This window comes from Patiria miniata, unplaced genomic scaffold (assembly GCF_015706575.1).
Source record: "Patiria miniata isolate m_02_andy unplaced genomic scaffold, ASM1570657v1 HiC_scaffold_29, whole genome shotgun sequence".
Classification (NCBI taxonomy): domain Eukaryota; kingdom Metazoa; phylum Echinodermata; class Asteroidea; order Valvatida; family Asterinidae; genus Patiria; species Patiria miniata.
Window position 1 is genome coordinate 5,216,413 of NW_024037068.1, and position 16,636 is coordinate 5,233,048.

The 16,636-nt window shown below is 38.0% G+C and overlaps 1 protein-coding gene across 1 annotated transcript; it reads right to left on the reverse strand.

Annotated features, from left to right (window-relative positions):
* Window positions 1–1,757: 1,757 nt before the first annotated feature.
* On the reverse strand, window positions 1,758–16,138 carry LOC119735886. Its single transcript, XM_038209831.1, has 12 exons — window positions 15,807–16,138; window positions 15,201–15,368; window positions 14,402–14,501; window positions 13,407–13,784; window positions 12,115–12,292; window positions 11,470–11,555; window positions 10,582–10,856; window positions 8,736–8,740; window positions 7,009–7,323; window positions 5,965–6,288; window positions 2,588–2,695; window positions 1,758–1,786 (listed from the first exon to the last, which is right to left on the reverse strand). Exons 1-12 carry the CDS (start codon window positions 16,127–16,129, stop codon window positions 1,758–1,760), a joined length of 2,289 nt encoding a protein of 762 aa, XP_038065759.1. The 5' UTR covers window positions 16,130–16,138.
* Window positions 16,139–16,636: the final 498 nt, after the last annotated feature.

Here is a 16,636-nt window from a genome sequence, read left to right on the forward strand (position 1 = left end):
CCCCGGCGGATTATATATATATATAGATAGATGGAAAGACTGGTTTATTAAAGATCATCGTGGCGGCACATGCCGAATCAAGATGACAATTGAATTTAGAAACAAAAATCAATTAATACGAAATTGACACAAAAATGAAATAAGATACGGTCCCCATTTAAATTGTACAAAATAAAACACTTCAAAGTGGTAATGTTTAAAATAAATAATTGATAATAATTTGATTGACATCAAAAGGTCAGTATATTTTGTAATAATCGTTACAATCATCGAGATTGCACTGAGGGATAAAGTATGATTCGTCCACAAAATAAATCAAATCAACAATTTCAATGAAAATATAATTATTCGAATATGTTACCAGATAAAAACTTGAACATGAACTTGATATTAAACAAGCATGAACTCCTTGAATAATATTATAATTAAATCAAGGAGTAGGATTACTAAATCGCCCGGGCGGATTACCATTCTGCCAGTGCGGGTTACATTTTGAGCTGTTTTTGAGCTCAAAAAAGTTTAAATTAACCAATTTTTTTTGGAATTAGTATCAGTTTGCTAGAATTGTAAGCAAATCTTGGGGCGCTCAGTATTTTTATTTTTGTTTTGTTTGGTAACAGAGCTGTTCATCTCACTTGTTTAAGTTGGGGGGGGGGTTGAATGATTTCATATTAACGGTTCATATCATAAACTTGGACTAAACATTCTGACACAGAGTAGTATGAAGGCTTCAAAAAAAAAGCAAGCACAAATTGTATTTGTTTGAGGGCGTTTTATTCTTTTAAATTTCGTTCGGAAAACAAAATCCATCTTTGGAGAAAACACAAATATAACAACTTCAACATGATTTGTTTCCGTTTAGTTTATGATTTATAAATGAACAAAATACCACGTTAAAAACCTATTATTGCAACACCTGATGACGTGACAATGACGTCACGGTAATATGTACCACTTTCTGTCAGGTGTTTAGTTCAAATTTCAAATTAATGATATGAACTGTTTTGAAGACAACTTGGTTCCAAATCAACCCCCTCCCCCGACTTAAAAAAGAGTAATTAACAGCCCCATTATCCAACAAACGTTTTTACAAATATTGAGCACCCAAAAATGTTCTTAAAATACTTGCAAATTTCTATTAATTCCTTAAATGGGGTAATTTCAGCTGTTTTGAGCTAAAAAAAAAAGGACTCAAAATGTAATCCGTTCAGGCGGAATAGTAATCCACCCTGGCGAAAAAGTATTTTGCCCGGGCAGAATAGTAATCCGCCCGGCTGAAATAGTAAACCACCCGACGAAAAAGTGGGCCGAATTGTTGTTTTTTTGTCATGTCCTAAATGCACTTCCGTACATGCACAAAAGTAACTTAACTGAACAGTTTTGTTCTCATTTAAATAAACAAAGAGCCATCTATGTAAGGTGTTTGTAATATTGTCAAGCATTTTTGGGGTGATCTTTCACAAGATTGAGTTTAGGAACAGTATACTGCAGTACAGTACTTGCAGTACTTGTTTTTACGTGGAAGACCTCGTTTGTGACTTTATTCCAGCTTGCAAAGTTTTAAAGCATGCTGTGATAATGCTCGCAAATAAATTGTCATTAGAACATAATAACGGTTGAAACAAATGAAATATGCATCAGCGACTAATAGTGAAACGAAGACTTTTCGTGTCAGCCCAAAAAGAAACTGACCTGCATTACTAATTCCAATAAATCATTGTCAAAGCAAAACTGTCAATATTTAAAATACATTTTACTCACTGGTTTCCATCGGAGGCAATGTTATCTGTAGATAAAAATAACCAAAATCAAACCATGAACAAACGTCTACAATGGTTTCTGTTATTATTACCGTCATTGTTACCTCGATTCATTGCAAAACTGCAATGTGTACACTTTCGTTTTTCCGATTTTGCACTTTAACCCACAAACAATGCAAACTCATATAACAATAAAATCACCTCCATATTCGATATGTTAAGCGGCCATCAGAACTTACATAATGACTATACAGGATGCATTTGTTTCCTGGTGTACACATCTATATGAATTTTACATTCGAAACGCAAATATTATTGTAGTACATTCTGGACAATCAACAATGGTGTTATGTTTAGATTATCCATATTTGTAAGCTTTCAAATCTCAAAAAAAAAATATTCAAGATTGTTTCACGGGCTGAACTAACAGGAAACTGATCCTGATGTTGGCACTAATTTAGGATTTGACCTCACCCGTACGCACACTATGATGTAAAAGCACGTGTTAATTGTTGATTACTCCTACATCAATGTGGTGTCCCCAGTATTCGGCGCTAGGTGGCAGGGGAAAAAAAGCTATCTAAAATGTCCACCGTAAATATGAGAGAAATCTTGAGGTTCCTAAGCAGGTCAGTGGTATCAAATTGATGACGTAAAGTGTACATAATAAGTCCAAAGGCATTGAATATCAGCACATTATTACTAACAGCTGCAACTGACCCCCAAAAAGGTGCAGCTGTCTGGCAGCAGCAAAGCCATAGCTCGGTAGTTAGACAGCAGTATCAAAGGCAGAGTTTACAGTAAACAAGACTTGCAAACAAACTTACTCTTTCGGCGTTGCCATGAGACAATAGCCGCAACAAGCACCAGCAGAAATCCAGCCGCGATACCGACGGCAATGAAGGTAACAATCGACTGACTCTGCATCGAGGGGTCTGAATATGAATTGAGAAAAAAACCTATTTAATTAACGTCCTAATGAACACAAAGCCAATAATCCGAATGCACATTGGTAAATTAAAAATTGCTGATAGTTGTTAAATCATTCTGTAGCTTTTCACTGACTACAAAGGAAAATTGAACAATCGAAAAGACAAAAGACTAGGACATCCTGTTTACTGTCACCATTTTAGGGGGTCATTTATAAATTCAACTTGTATTGGAAAAGTCTGTAAGTTTACTTTGTCGTAATTTGTGTCGGACAAGTTGCTTTAAAGGCCACCACAAATCTGTGAGAAGACATAAGCGTCAATAGTGCCCTGAGAAGACATAAGAGTCAATAGTGCCCTGATACACAATTCCAGCCTGATATTGGTCAATTAGAGTATTGTTTTTGGTTTTAATATTTGTGATTCACATCAGAGGCAATATCTCATGAGTAAATTCAAACAAAGTAATCCCATAATTATTGATATTTTTAAGCTGGTGCTTTTTTTCTGGAGGCTTGCTGAAAAAGAAATATTTTGTATTATATAAGTTGATATTTCTGTGCTTCAGATATCCGGAAGCTCTTCCTGAAAATGGGATCGACGTCCACGTGGCACGATACGAGTGTAAACTGAAAGCAAGACAAATGTACATACACAATTGCACATGAGGGCCTACACTGTTTATAAACATGAATTAAAATATATTAAGAGCAACTTAGAATTCCTTTAAAAAAATTTAAGCAAATCAAACATGACCCTCAACATCTTCACGTGTTCATGAAGCCAAATTCATTGACTCTTAATCCCAATGGCATTAACTTTTGCTGTTTAATAGTTTGAGCAGCAGTGAACCATACATCACCTAATATACAGATAGGTCGATGTACTGAAAATATAAATTGCTAACCAACGAAGCCTGAGGTAAAAAAAACACTATTCCAACATTTAGTGCAATATCTACATGCAATGCACTTCACTTGTCAGGCGGGTACTTTCCACCTAAAGGGCTCATTTGATTCGGCAATCGGAGTCTTTACATTGTGTAAAATGTACTCCCATTCCCCGCGATTTTATCCTCAGTTGATAACATCGGCCGTCTTTATAGAACGTGAGGCGCAAATTAAGTTAAAACATAAACTCACTCGTTGTGTTAATTGTTGATCCGGAAACTCCGTTGTCGTTTTGGGATGGCCCTGTAGTTTCAAACTCCCCCTTTCCATCTTTAACACATCAATCAGATTCAAGTTAAAATGTCAAAGAAAATCAAATATACGCTAAATTAAAGCTTATTTCTGATAACTAATTCCACATTGAAGGTGACAATACAGTCACATTCAGACTGAAACCTGAAGAATTTGGTTTTTAAATCAAATCCTTTCTAAAACTTTTTGTCTCATCTTACCAAATTTGTAAAGGGTTTTTCACCGAAAGTTTGTTTTTCCAGATAAAAATATTTTGGAGCAAATAACGGAACTGTAAAAACGCAGTCATTCAGAAAAAAATATAGAGAATCAGTGTTACCACTCAGAGGTTTAAAAAAAAAGTATTAAAAAAGTACATATAAAATATTCAAGAATATTTCGGCCCACATGTACGTGCCTAGCCGAACATATGCACGGGGTAAATAGCGTCTTACTTTCGAATGTATGTAATAGTTGAAAGAAAGCCGTTTTTCACAACGCTTTTTCTGTCCGACCCAACGTTATAACATAATTTCATATTTTCTGGTGCTACGATTTAACAGGATACTATTTAATTTACAAACAAGTAGGATATTTACTAACAAATTAGCAGTTGCTTTTTTAAAAGTTTTCAAATCACATATCTATCTTTTTTAAAGAAATATATCAATAACACATTGTCCCCAAGGCTCATGCGAACACGCGCAACGTCCATACTCAGTCCTCCGGTTGCCTAGGCTCTGCAATGCGCGTTGATAAGGAAAGTGAATCAGATTACGTTACTGAACGCCACAGACAGAGAAGTGAAGTGATTTCACCTTCAAAGAAACCTCACTTTTTGAGCGTTATGCCGTTAAAAATCTACATTCAGTATGATTTGAATGTTAAATTACAATAAAATCCTAACCTTAATGTCAGTGAAACAAAAATCGCCGTTAATGATGCAAAAACATGAGTACTGTTAACTGGTACAGATTACCTAAACGTCTGGGAAGAATTGTTCGAAAGGGTCCTCAAAACTATTTAGTTATCTCATTTTTTAGAAATCCTTACCAGATTAAACTTCATGAATAGTTGAACACTAATATCATCTACATACATTCCGAATTTCAGCTTCATCTGTTGTTAAAAACGCTTGTGTTTCACGTTCTACTAAGGTAACGTTCGACTCGGATTTTAGCTGAGCAAAACAACACTTGGACAGTCATCTATAGCAACGGTGACGTAGCGCGTTATTAGCAATTCATTAGCTTAACTCGGCGTGACTTCGCTTGGGTCTCACTGTCGACAAATCTGGAAGCCAGCCTAAAAAGTGTGTTAATTATTAATGAATAACTCGTGAAGGAGGCGATGGTACAAATGTTTACTGCACACCATTATGGATATTAACCTTATTGATATTCATGTGTTATGTTACAGCTTCGAACAATGACCCTAACTAAACCTATTTTCACGATTGTAATGACAATTACTAAACATATCAAAACGAATTTTAGCACATTATATTTGGATCGTTATAAGGGAAACAAACTCCGAAAGTGGCATGAAAGGGTTTACCCGCGAACATCAAAAGGTCTGTGTAATGGTAATTTGAGCTTGTTTCATTCAAAATAAAATATTACGTAATTGACCAAACTGTTCGTGGTAACCGGAAGAGCTGTACTAGTTCGATGCCACCTTAGAAAGTGCTTTTCGTAGTCGCCTGCTGTCGTGTTTAAGAGGTTATTCAAAGAGCTAGAGAAAACACGGACAAAAACACCCAGACTTGTTTCACATACCTAGTGTGGACTTTCCTTTCTTTTCGTGTAGTTAAGGAACACCAGTGGAAAAACTCATTTTTCTCAAACTGTGAAAACTCTTACAACCCATTTTTTTTCAATGATTCCCTTTAGTGTTTCTCTTCATTCTGCTACAGAGAAACCTAACCCAAAATGCTTCTAAACCTGTTTTCCAGAAATGGGGAAACACTGTGTGGACGTGGGCAAGTCCACACTTCGTCGCTGCTGCCTACATTATGTGGACGTCTTTTGTTCGGAAGTCCACACTGCGTATGTAAGACAAGCTCACAAAGAACTGACAGAATCACACAATTACCTGTTTTTTCATAGTTGCCGAGCAACCGAATATTCGTAACCACCTTCCCTCCTGCCCCAGTTGCCGTGCACGTTAGATTCCCCCGCTGACCAGGCTGAAACGACGGCACGGTGAACGTGCTGCTGGTGTTATGCAATCTCGTCCCAACTACCCTCGTCTCTCCGCTTGTGTTCTTTCCAGCGAATGTCCAAGTGATTTCTGCCGGGGGTTTGGTGTCTGCGGCCAGGCAGGTGAAGTTGTGGTCAGTGCCCGGTCCGACGTTCACGTCTCCGCTATAAACTTCGCCGGTAGTGGCGTTGATGATGTGCACATCTTTGGGTGGCACTGCGGAAAAGCATAACAACTGGCAAAATGACAATTCAAACAAGAAGGGCAATAGTTATGAAAGAACTTTATTTGAATTAGAGCATTCAGCAACTCCCCCAAATAGACACTTTAATTTATCAATCTAGTCTTCTAGATTCTGGTATCCATTTTTGTTAGTCAAGGTTGCAAAAGAGCAACACACAATAGTCTTGGACATACCTCATAAAGTGACTGCGTCTGAACAGTGAAGTGATTCTGAGAACAGTGCGGTAAAGTAAATCATCATATATTCTTGCTACATTGGCTATGAAACATGGATACTGGTCAGATTTCGAAACATACTGATTATTATGTTCAGTTAACACCTTCTTTGATAAACGGGTTGTTTTTCATGGCAATCCATGGAAAGCCTACCACCAGATTTCTTTGGCCGACTTATGGGGCGACCAGACTTTAAACGGGGAATCGTCACACTCAAAATTCTATTGCACACGTTTTTACTTTTATTGGAGGCGCGCGTGCATTTCGGAATGGGCACCTATACAAATTTAAACACCTTAGGTCAAATCAGCGCGCGCACATAAAAAGCTACAGGGAACATCGTGTCACCTAAGTAGTGTCACATATCGTGGTTGCTGGACCCTCAATCCTAGATTTGTACCGCAAACACTTCACCAGCAACTACACAATGGGAATAATATGTTTTAATTAAAACAGCTGTATCCAGTTTTAACTTACCATTAACTGTCAATGATGTATGTTTCCACACCGTCGTAGCCGAATACTGAGCTTCACATCTGTAGCGCCCCTCGTCAGTTAACTCGAGGTCGTTAATCGTCAAATTGCAACCGTGGTTGTCATGGTGATATTTATACTTTCTCGCCTTGGTGCTGTCCTCATTTGTGCACGAATCGAGCAATGGTTTGTTGCCAAGCAACCACTTGAAGGTAATATGCAGAAAGCCCAATGGAACTCTTTTGACGAAACATTCCAATGCGACACCACCCCCTACTATCCCGTTCAACATGGAAGTCGTTCCAGTAATTTCTGTTCCTGCATGTTAAAACACAAATATGCTGATGGGGACATATAAGTCGTACCTACGAGTTACATCTCGTACGTACCACTTATATGAATTGTAAGTCGTACATACGGGATATAAGTCGTAAGTACAACATAAGTCGTACATACGGGTTGCAATTCATAAGTCATACGTTCGTATTTGCGAGTTATGAAGCGTACGTACAAGTTATTAATCGTAATTACGTACGAGATATTAGTTGTGTGTATGACATATAAGTCGTACACACGAGTTACAATTCATAAATCGTACGTAGGTATGAGTTACATCTCGTACATACGGGTTATGAATTGTAGGTCGTACGTAAGAGATGCGTTCAAAGTAAGTACCTGTTACAAATTATAAGGCGTATGTATGAATTATGAGTCGTACATACCAGTTATAAGGCGTACGTACGAGTTATATAAGTCGTATACCTACGTAAGAGATTGTAAGTACGACATACAAGTCGTATGTACGTTCATACAATTCATAAGTCGTACGTACGAGATTAAGTTATATTTACGAGTTATAAGTAGGCGTAGGTACGAGTTAAGAGTCGATCATACGAGATATAAGTTGTACGTACGTACAAGATATAAGTCGTACACTGTTAAAATTAATTCGTCAATTTGACTTGAAAATATTAGTCCACAACAGTGTCTCATACGACTAATTAAAACAAGTCACATAGTGTCGATTACTAATGAAAATTTGTCACATCTGACATGAATACGCTAGTCCTATGACAAGATAAAAACCCGCTTCATACGACTAATCTTGAGTCCAGCGACTTTCGCGCTTAGTAATTAAATCTGTGACTAATGATGCTATAGTCGGGTGACTAGCTAGCTTTGACTAATTAACAGTAGTCAGAAGGAGTTTGATTACTAATAAAACTTTGTCACATCCCGACAAGAAACTATTAGTCATACGACAATACCAGAAACTAGTCTTAAATGACTTATTTTAAGTCCAGCGACTCTTGAACTTAGTAGTTAAACCTCTGACTAATAACAATAGTCTTGTTACTAATTAGCTTTGAGTGATTAACAGTTAGTAATTCAGAAATCTGAAATGATCACATTAGTTATACAGCTTTTCGGCAGTGGCAGATCCATAGTAGCGGGGGGGGGGGGGGGTAGTGGGGCCTGGTTTTGGGGGTGGGGCTGTCCATGACTGGACTGGTTTTCCTCGGGGGGGGGGGGGGGCTGGTAGTGGTTAAGGTTATGAATGATGGAGAAGGGGGTGGGGGTAGAGTGGAACAGCACATGAAGACTAATTTGCACACAAAGTTCAGTACGTGAACGCTGTACTATTGTTGGTCCAAGGAGAGGAATTGGGATTATTATGCATGCCACTCAAAGTACTGCTCTCTGGATCTGCCACTGCATGATACTCATACTCCACCTATAAGACAAGAGACAAAAAGACAACTGAAATCAGTTTCCTGTGAAACATGCCATTTAATTGGATAACATTTTCCTGTCCAATTCATAAATACATTGTACAACAAATGAATGGATGGAGCTCCCAGAATTTCATATGTGTTATACTGGATAACATTAAACTGAATTAAGAACTTTCAACAAGTAATCAACGACAGAGTGCTTTGCAGGTGTACAATGATTTGCTTCTTAAATGTTTGAAATGTGCTCCCATATGCCTTGAACGATGAAATACATTTTGAATACACCTGACGTTTTTTGAGGTTTAGAGGGTATGCATTCTAAAGTGGAACATATTCAATCTCTAAATCAATACATATTCTGTTCAATTTTGGTAAGTTCATTAACTGGGTATGAAGCATGACTTTAATTCAGCACGCACTTCATTCTAAAGAGTGACACTATACATGTATGACTGGTACTTTAGAAAAGCTCAATTAATCTAACAAAAGTTCATGTAATGAAAAATTAAACTGAAAGTCCCCAAAATGATAAAACCTGTGTTTCTATAAATTTATGAGCATTGGGTGGGAGGGTGGCAAACATTACATGGATTTCCAACCCTCTAAAAAAAATATTTTAGGACTTTGATGCCAAAAGAACAAAGAAGCACTGATACTTTGGAAAACTGAATGCACATTAAAATTTGATCTAAAAAACAAGAACAAGTTCTTGGAGAAATAAGTAAAATTGTCCCGCAAAGATAATCAGGCGTGAAACTTTACAATTTGAATACAATATTTTATAAATGCTGATGAATGTATGCTGCATACATGTATGTGATCCAGTAAACAAACTGTAAGAGTTGAGCAAAAATACCAAAGGCTTTCTGTAATTAACTCTAAAAGACATCAGGGTATTTTTATGTGCAGTGACCCAATTCAAGTCTTTTCATTTCATTTGCAGCATCTCTGACCTCAATGGAAAGTCTTTCAGGAGTGTTTTCTATGGAAAATCATGAGTGCCGTTAAAATTTGCAGCTGCTTGATCTTTTTTCAGTAACGTATTAACATGTTTTAAAAAACATTTAAAACCTTTTGCTTTACATACAGTTCAAAGTGCAGTAAAACAGTGAAAAGATTCCAAAAGATAACAGTGTTTTGCATTAATTAATGTGCTATCCGCTGTTATGAGGGTCAAGTCAGTTTAAGTTATTAAGCCATGCTTGCATTGGATGTTATAGTTAAACTGTCTGAGATGATGGCTACTTTACCCATTTCAAGTACAGTGTGGACAGCCTGGGAACTCCCCTCTCAGTTATGCTTGCCTGTATCCAGTGGCTACTTTTACTAAGACAGTAATGTGCGAGTTGGTAAACAGCATGGAAACCTGTACATTCCACCACAGCAAGGTCACAATGCACAAGAACTCTGAGCATGTGCTGCACAGGAGTTTGTTGTGCTCATGTACTATGTACGTGTTGACTTTTGATGTCATGTCAGATATAATATGGATAACATTAGAAATCTTGTAATTTGCAACAATCTATTATTCACTGATTTCAGTGAACAATGTTCAACCTGATCAAACATGTCAAACGTTACAACAAATGGGAATAATATTGCTTGGGGAATTTTGGCCAGCTCAGTTATATGTATTTTATACTCTGGGTAAGATCCCTCCAATCAAACATCCAAGTGCAAACAAACGGCAGGATTTACCCATTGGAAATCTTCACATCGTCCAGATACATTTCACACAAAAAACAAGTAAGTCCATTGCAAACACAGCTTTGATAAGAAAGTAAGGGGCTTATTCCAATAAACTGCATGCACGTTTACATGAAGATTACATGTATTCTACATGAGTTGACTGAGTTTCTCCAGAAGGGAGATCACAACTCTCTCAGGCTTCAAGTTATCCTGGATATTAAGAACTCCCTTCTGGAAAAATGTCAGTGTCCTCTTGAGACGGGTGGGGTAAGCTAAATTGAAAACATAGAAACTTGCGAGGTAGACTGCCATGGCTGAGAGCACATCTTTTGACGAGCTCACAATCGTCCCATCGATCTCTACACTGAAGGTGCTGCATGAGGCCAAATCTTCTTCGTCACCACATATTATTGGCACACCGTCTGTCTGTAGATACAAAACAAACACAAGTGAGGAATGTAGGCTTGTACATGTAATTGAGGTGATTTAAATTAAGGCTGAAAAAAAAACCCACCAGCTAGACCACGTACAACAGGGGTAGTGATTTCTAAAGATTGCGAGGGTGGCGGGGGGGGGGAGTAGTGACCTGGCACACATGGCCCAAAACTCTGACAGGCATACCCAGCAAAACATCTTCAAAAAAATTACCCAAATTTTTCCCCATCAAGATTTTTTTGGTAAAAAGATGAGATGGTATTTGCGTCAGGGTAAAATGTAAAGATGTTGGCATCTACGTTGGCACATCTGTTGACTTCCCTGCCATGTCTATGTGTGGTTGTCAAGCAGCACCAATCGGGTCACAACCTTCTCAGGTTTTGATCTGCAATGCTCTGCTGCAAATTTAGTGAGGGTCGACTGTTCAAAAGCCGTGCGAACAAGGATAATCCTAAGTGTTGAACAGATAATCCCATTCACCATGGACACATGGGACTTTTGAGCCCTGTCGTAAATGGGAGCAGTAAGGAATGCTATGTATGTGAGTTCCACCAATCAAATGACAAGGATCTGCATGTCAGTTATATAAACATGTTTAACTTACTGCTTCCTCTCCAAACACGATCATGTCTTTGACCTGCTCCTTCAGCAAGCATGGTATCCCAAGAGCTGCAGCAGTGCAAGTTGCTTCTGTAAAAAAAAAGCTAAAAATTACTACTAATAAGAAACAATGGGCTGATTTAGAGTCATCAAAAAATCATTATCAATTTTTTTCCAGTGTTTGTGAATGCAATGTTTTAGCCTATAGTTAACACAAATAAGCAACAAGTTGTTTTTTGTTTATGCATTTATACCCACCCCTGAGACATACAAAAGTAGATCGAGCCTGTGTACACAGAGGCCCATGACTTATTGTCCCCTGTGCAGGACATCCAATTTAGAGCATGGACCCAAAACTCATCAAAAAAGTTCGTTTTATTTACAACTGCCAACTAAAATGACCTGAAATTTTAATGATTAATATTAGGAGGGCCCGACATTTCAATCCTAGCAGAATCTTTCGATGAAGATATAGCCCATAAAAAGAATGTTTGCTAGGAGTAAAACATGGGGCCGTCCTAACGTTAATAAAATAGCCCAACTCAAAAACAGCCAAGTGCTACTTGCATATACACACCAGATAATATCTTAAACATTGCCAACATTATGGCCACAAACAACCCATCAAAATGGACCTACATATTATTACCTCTTCGACTCTTCTCCTCACGCTGAAGACCGATGGCTGACAGAGCCTCTTGAAGACAGGGTTGCTCCTTTTTCAAGTTCCTACTAAGCTCTATGATGGCACTCCCGTACTTCGTCAATCCTGCCTCGAGGAGTTCTTTTATCCCCTCTTCGTGAAGGCGTTTAAATTCATTCTGCATCTGTTGATTAGAAAGGATTTTTGAATGTAAAAAGTGGATGCTGATTTTCTCAGAAAGAGAAAGACGTTCTTTAGATCAGGATGTCAGGTCCTTCTAACTGCTATCAGTAATGTATTTTGGTAAACAATTTCTTGAGAAAGCTTTGGTCCGGCAATTGGCGGAATCTGTGACCATGCACTGGCAACCAAGCAATTCTTCAGTACCTGTGTATAATGGGAGAAATCAGAATCATTAGGACAAATCCTTTCGAGTCGCAGTGCCAGGCTGAATACTATACCTGTCTTAGAGTGCGAATTACATGGTGAATTGTGACATACTCTGATATAAACGTCATGGTCCTGTGGAAGAAATTAATGTGGTCCAGATGTATCTTGACACCAGATCCAGGGATGACAAGGTGATGTGGCAAACAGACAGGGTTTTTTTTGGTCACACATAAAGAGGCATGCAAACGAGGTGGCCATAGCAAAACCCATCACAGTGCCAAGTACCTATAGATAGTGTTTACCCAGGGAGGTAAGACTATTCATTGTACAAGTCTTATGCGGGTGCCAATATCACTGATTGCAGGAGTCATGTGTCCTGCCTTGGACAGGAATGTCATGGATATACAAATGCACATTGGGATCTGTGGGACAAGGGGTTGGAGAAAACTGTCAAAGAACATGAACACGTGTATTATACAATGAGGTCATACCAGTCGACATGCAATTTCAATCAGTATTTTTATTTCATTCAAATGATTATTTACATTGGTGTATAAAGCATGCTTTTGCATAACTTTTGTAACCTCAAAGTAGAAAAATCAAAAAAAAGCCCAATCTGAGGCTGAATTTACCCATGCTCATTTCACACTACCATTTTCAACCCAGGCAAAATAAATCTCTACACTGGACAAGAGCAGGGTTGAATTCAACCCATAGTGGAACTAATCTCCAGGTTGACAAAGGGTTATTAGTGGTTTCAAACATGTCAGTGTTAACATGGCACTTGTGTTCAAAATCTGTGTCAACTCAGAGATTGAGCTAGTGTAAAGGCTCTAAGATATACTTGGGCAATACCACAGCAAAGTGGGCATGACCGTCAAATTTACAAAAATGAAAATTCCACCAACCTCTTCTTCATCAAAAAGCCAGGGGTAGGTTTTCTGAATTGTCTCGATTGAGGCACCATCCTTTGTTATTTGCTGTCGCCGATCAGCAAGGGTCATGCTCATTGCAATCTTGATCCTGTCACAATCAGGCTTGCGTTTGGACGTCTCCTGTTTCATCCACTTGATATGAGCTGCAATGGATGCATCATCTTCTGAGGATGGCCTGGCTGGCTGGTAGTTAGCAATGCCCCACTGTGGTGGCGTTTTCTTGGTAGACTGGACCGCTGTTGGTTGGTTGTCTGCAGACTTCCTCTTGCGATGGAGGACAACAGGGACATTACTGTCCTCACGCCTTCGTGAGTTTGCAAACTTGTACTGTAGTCTGTACTTCCACAGGACCTGATATGAAAAAGAGCCTTGATAATTGATGAGCTTTAAAAAAAAAAATTTAGTATGAAATAGAAAACCGAGTGATCAAGCTGCGCAAAAGCACTGTTTAGTTGTTTGTTTTTGTTCAATGTCTTTGTACAGTTCTGCATAATCTCATTACAATTCTATAATGGCTCTACTTTACCATATTTCTCAAGAAAATGTACAGGAGACATTATTTTTATAAACTGTCATTGTGTGATTATAATTTAACGTCCCAATAGTACTTGGCAGCAAGGTATTTGAATTTTATGTGCAAACCGAGAAGTAGAATTTAGCTGACATGATGAATAAATAAATTGAATTGAATTGAATTGAACTATACACACTGGACAACTATTTGGAGAAATTAAAATTGCAATTAGATTTGTCATGCTTCTTCTGCAAACAAGACATGTTGCACAACAGAGCATCTTCTTCACTGGGAGAACATTATTGTACTATTTGTACAAGATACCTTGGTGAGATTTGGGTCAATTTCTTCCTCTGGAGGAATTTAGAGTGTTTGAAGTGTTTACAAGGAATGCATTTCCATCAAATTTTGATGTTAAAGTAGAGTTTTAAATGAACACATAACTGTAACTCACTCTTGCATTATCCAACGACATGTCTGGCTGGCCCGCCAATTTGGTGAAGCGGTCAAACAACAACTGTATAATCTGGCTGTACTGCGTTGAAGTTGGGTAGCTGTTTTGAAATAGAAGGAAACATAAAACAGTGTTAGAAATGCAACAGAAACTGTGTCCATTTTTGGCTTGAGTTGTTGGGGGGAGGGGAATCTACTAGACCAATGGGTTATAGAAGCTCAAGAAATGGACTAGACCAGGAAGACATTTCCAGTGATTACTGACGTAATTCAACAAAAAAGTAGAGATGGAGAACTCGGGTGTTACTTGGAGTACCATTGATCAAATGTACCGATCATCTAACATAACAAAGATTTACTGTGTGTACACAAACACACACGCACACACCCAGACTTGTTTCACATACCTAGTGTGGACTTTCCTTTCATTTCGTGTAGTTAAGGAACACCAGTGGAAAAACTCATTTTTCTCAAACTGTGAAAACTCTTACAACCCAATTTTTTTTCAATGATTCCCTTTAGTGTTTCTCTTCATTCTGCTACAGATAAACCTAACCCAAAAATGCCTCTAAACCTGTTTTCCAGAAATGGGGAAACACTGTGTGGACGTGGGCAAGTCCACACTTCGTCGCTGCTACCTACATTATGTGGACGTCTTTTGTTCGGAAGTCCACACTGCGTATGTAAGACAAGCTCAGGTATACTGCAAGTCACTTACACTTTTGGAAAAAATTGACTCAACTGAAGAACTTCATTACATAATTTTGAAATGTAAAGATATATAAGTGATTCTAACTTACTAAGTGTACTTTCTAACGCTGCTGTAGATGGCCTCCAACATCGCAGATCTCTCCCCCTCCTTTAGAGCTTGGCCGTTCTCGAGTTTGGTAGAAATACTGGCAGGGAAGCTTGGTAGCCTGTAGTCCCTTACCCAATTGACAGAACTACACAATGTAGGTGATGATGTTCTGGGAAAAAGAAGATTCTTTACCTTAATACAATAGCATAACAGTTTCATTGTCCAGTTTCCATTGATTTTTAAAAAATTCATTCAATATTAAAAACAAAGGTCAGTCTGCATGTCATATTCCTTTAAAATTCATCGAAGTAACCTAGTCTGATGTTTGTGACAAGAATCCAAATTCATTATTCTATGTGTAATGAGCTATTAAACATTCCATGAAAAAAATAATCATTCCATCGTGGACAATTTCCGCAATTTCTCATGTTTTGACCAGATGTAAATTAACCTTTTCTCATGTATTTGTGGTATTTGATTTACATGAAATTCCCCTTACGTGAGTAAGTGTATGCTAGAGTCAGAAAGTGTGATGATGTTAACTCAAATTATGCAAACTTTTTGCACCCACATAAATATACACCCCAGAAAAGTGCCAAAAACTTACCCACATGAAGCAAGGGACACACTGGTTGGGATGTCATCCATAGGCCTACTGCCTGCATCTGCCATGTCTGCAAGCGCTATCTGGACTTTGCTGTTATGCTCCACTTCTTCATTGTCATCCTCACCATCGATCCAATCATCGAATCCTCGGTCCCATATCTTGACCTGGACATGGTCGACTGCCAAGTTGAATATCTCCGATGCTTTCTTTTTGATGTCCACAACACGCACCTGGTGGCTCCCATCAGGTTCATTACATTGAAATTGGACTTTTCTTTGTTGATTTCCATAGATCAACAGGAATCTATGTGGAAATATCAACATTTACATTCAATTGTTGAGAGAATGTATATATGAATTACACGTACATGCAATTTCATTTCAAAATAATACATAACTGATCAGCTCCTGTCAGCAGCTTTTGTGAGTGCATGTACAGGTACAGTGTATTTGATTTTTCAAGCTCAAAACAAACCGTGTTCTACATGTATGATATATCAAAGTCTTTATAAAACTGTGACTTGACTTGAGGGTAATCAGAGTAAGAGATGGGTGCCTTTGCACTGAAACCGATTTGTCATTAAAATACTGCAATTACTTCTTCTTCTTTTTTTAAAGTTTTTGACAATTTTTGAGAAATAATTAATGGTCCGGTTAACAGAGATGAGGTTAACAAGAGATCCCCAGATACACTGCAAAAAAAGTTTGAATGTAAAAAAAACATTTCTACTTTTTTGCAGTCAAAGTAGAAAGTACTGAGAAATCCTTCGAGAAAAATTATGCTGTGATCAAGACATCAGGCCCTCCTACCTTCCAGAAAGAAATAAATAA

Bases quoted from the DNA above. Each gene is read 5' to 3' on its own strand.
- LOC119735886 (XM_038209831.1), bottom strand. From the start codon at position 16,129: ATGTTGATATTTCCACATAGATTCCTGTTGATCTATGGAAATCAACAA. The intron at 14,502-15,200 runs GTAAGTTAGAAT...ATTTCAAAACAG, and splicing joins AGCGTTAGAAAGTACACTTA to CTACCCAACTTCAACGCAGT. The intron at 12,293-13,406 runs GTTGGTGGAATT...TCTAATCAACAG, and splicing joins GGCTTTTTGATGAAGAAGAG to ATGCAGAATGAATTTAAACG.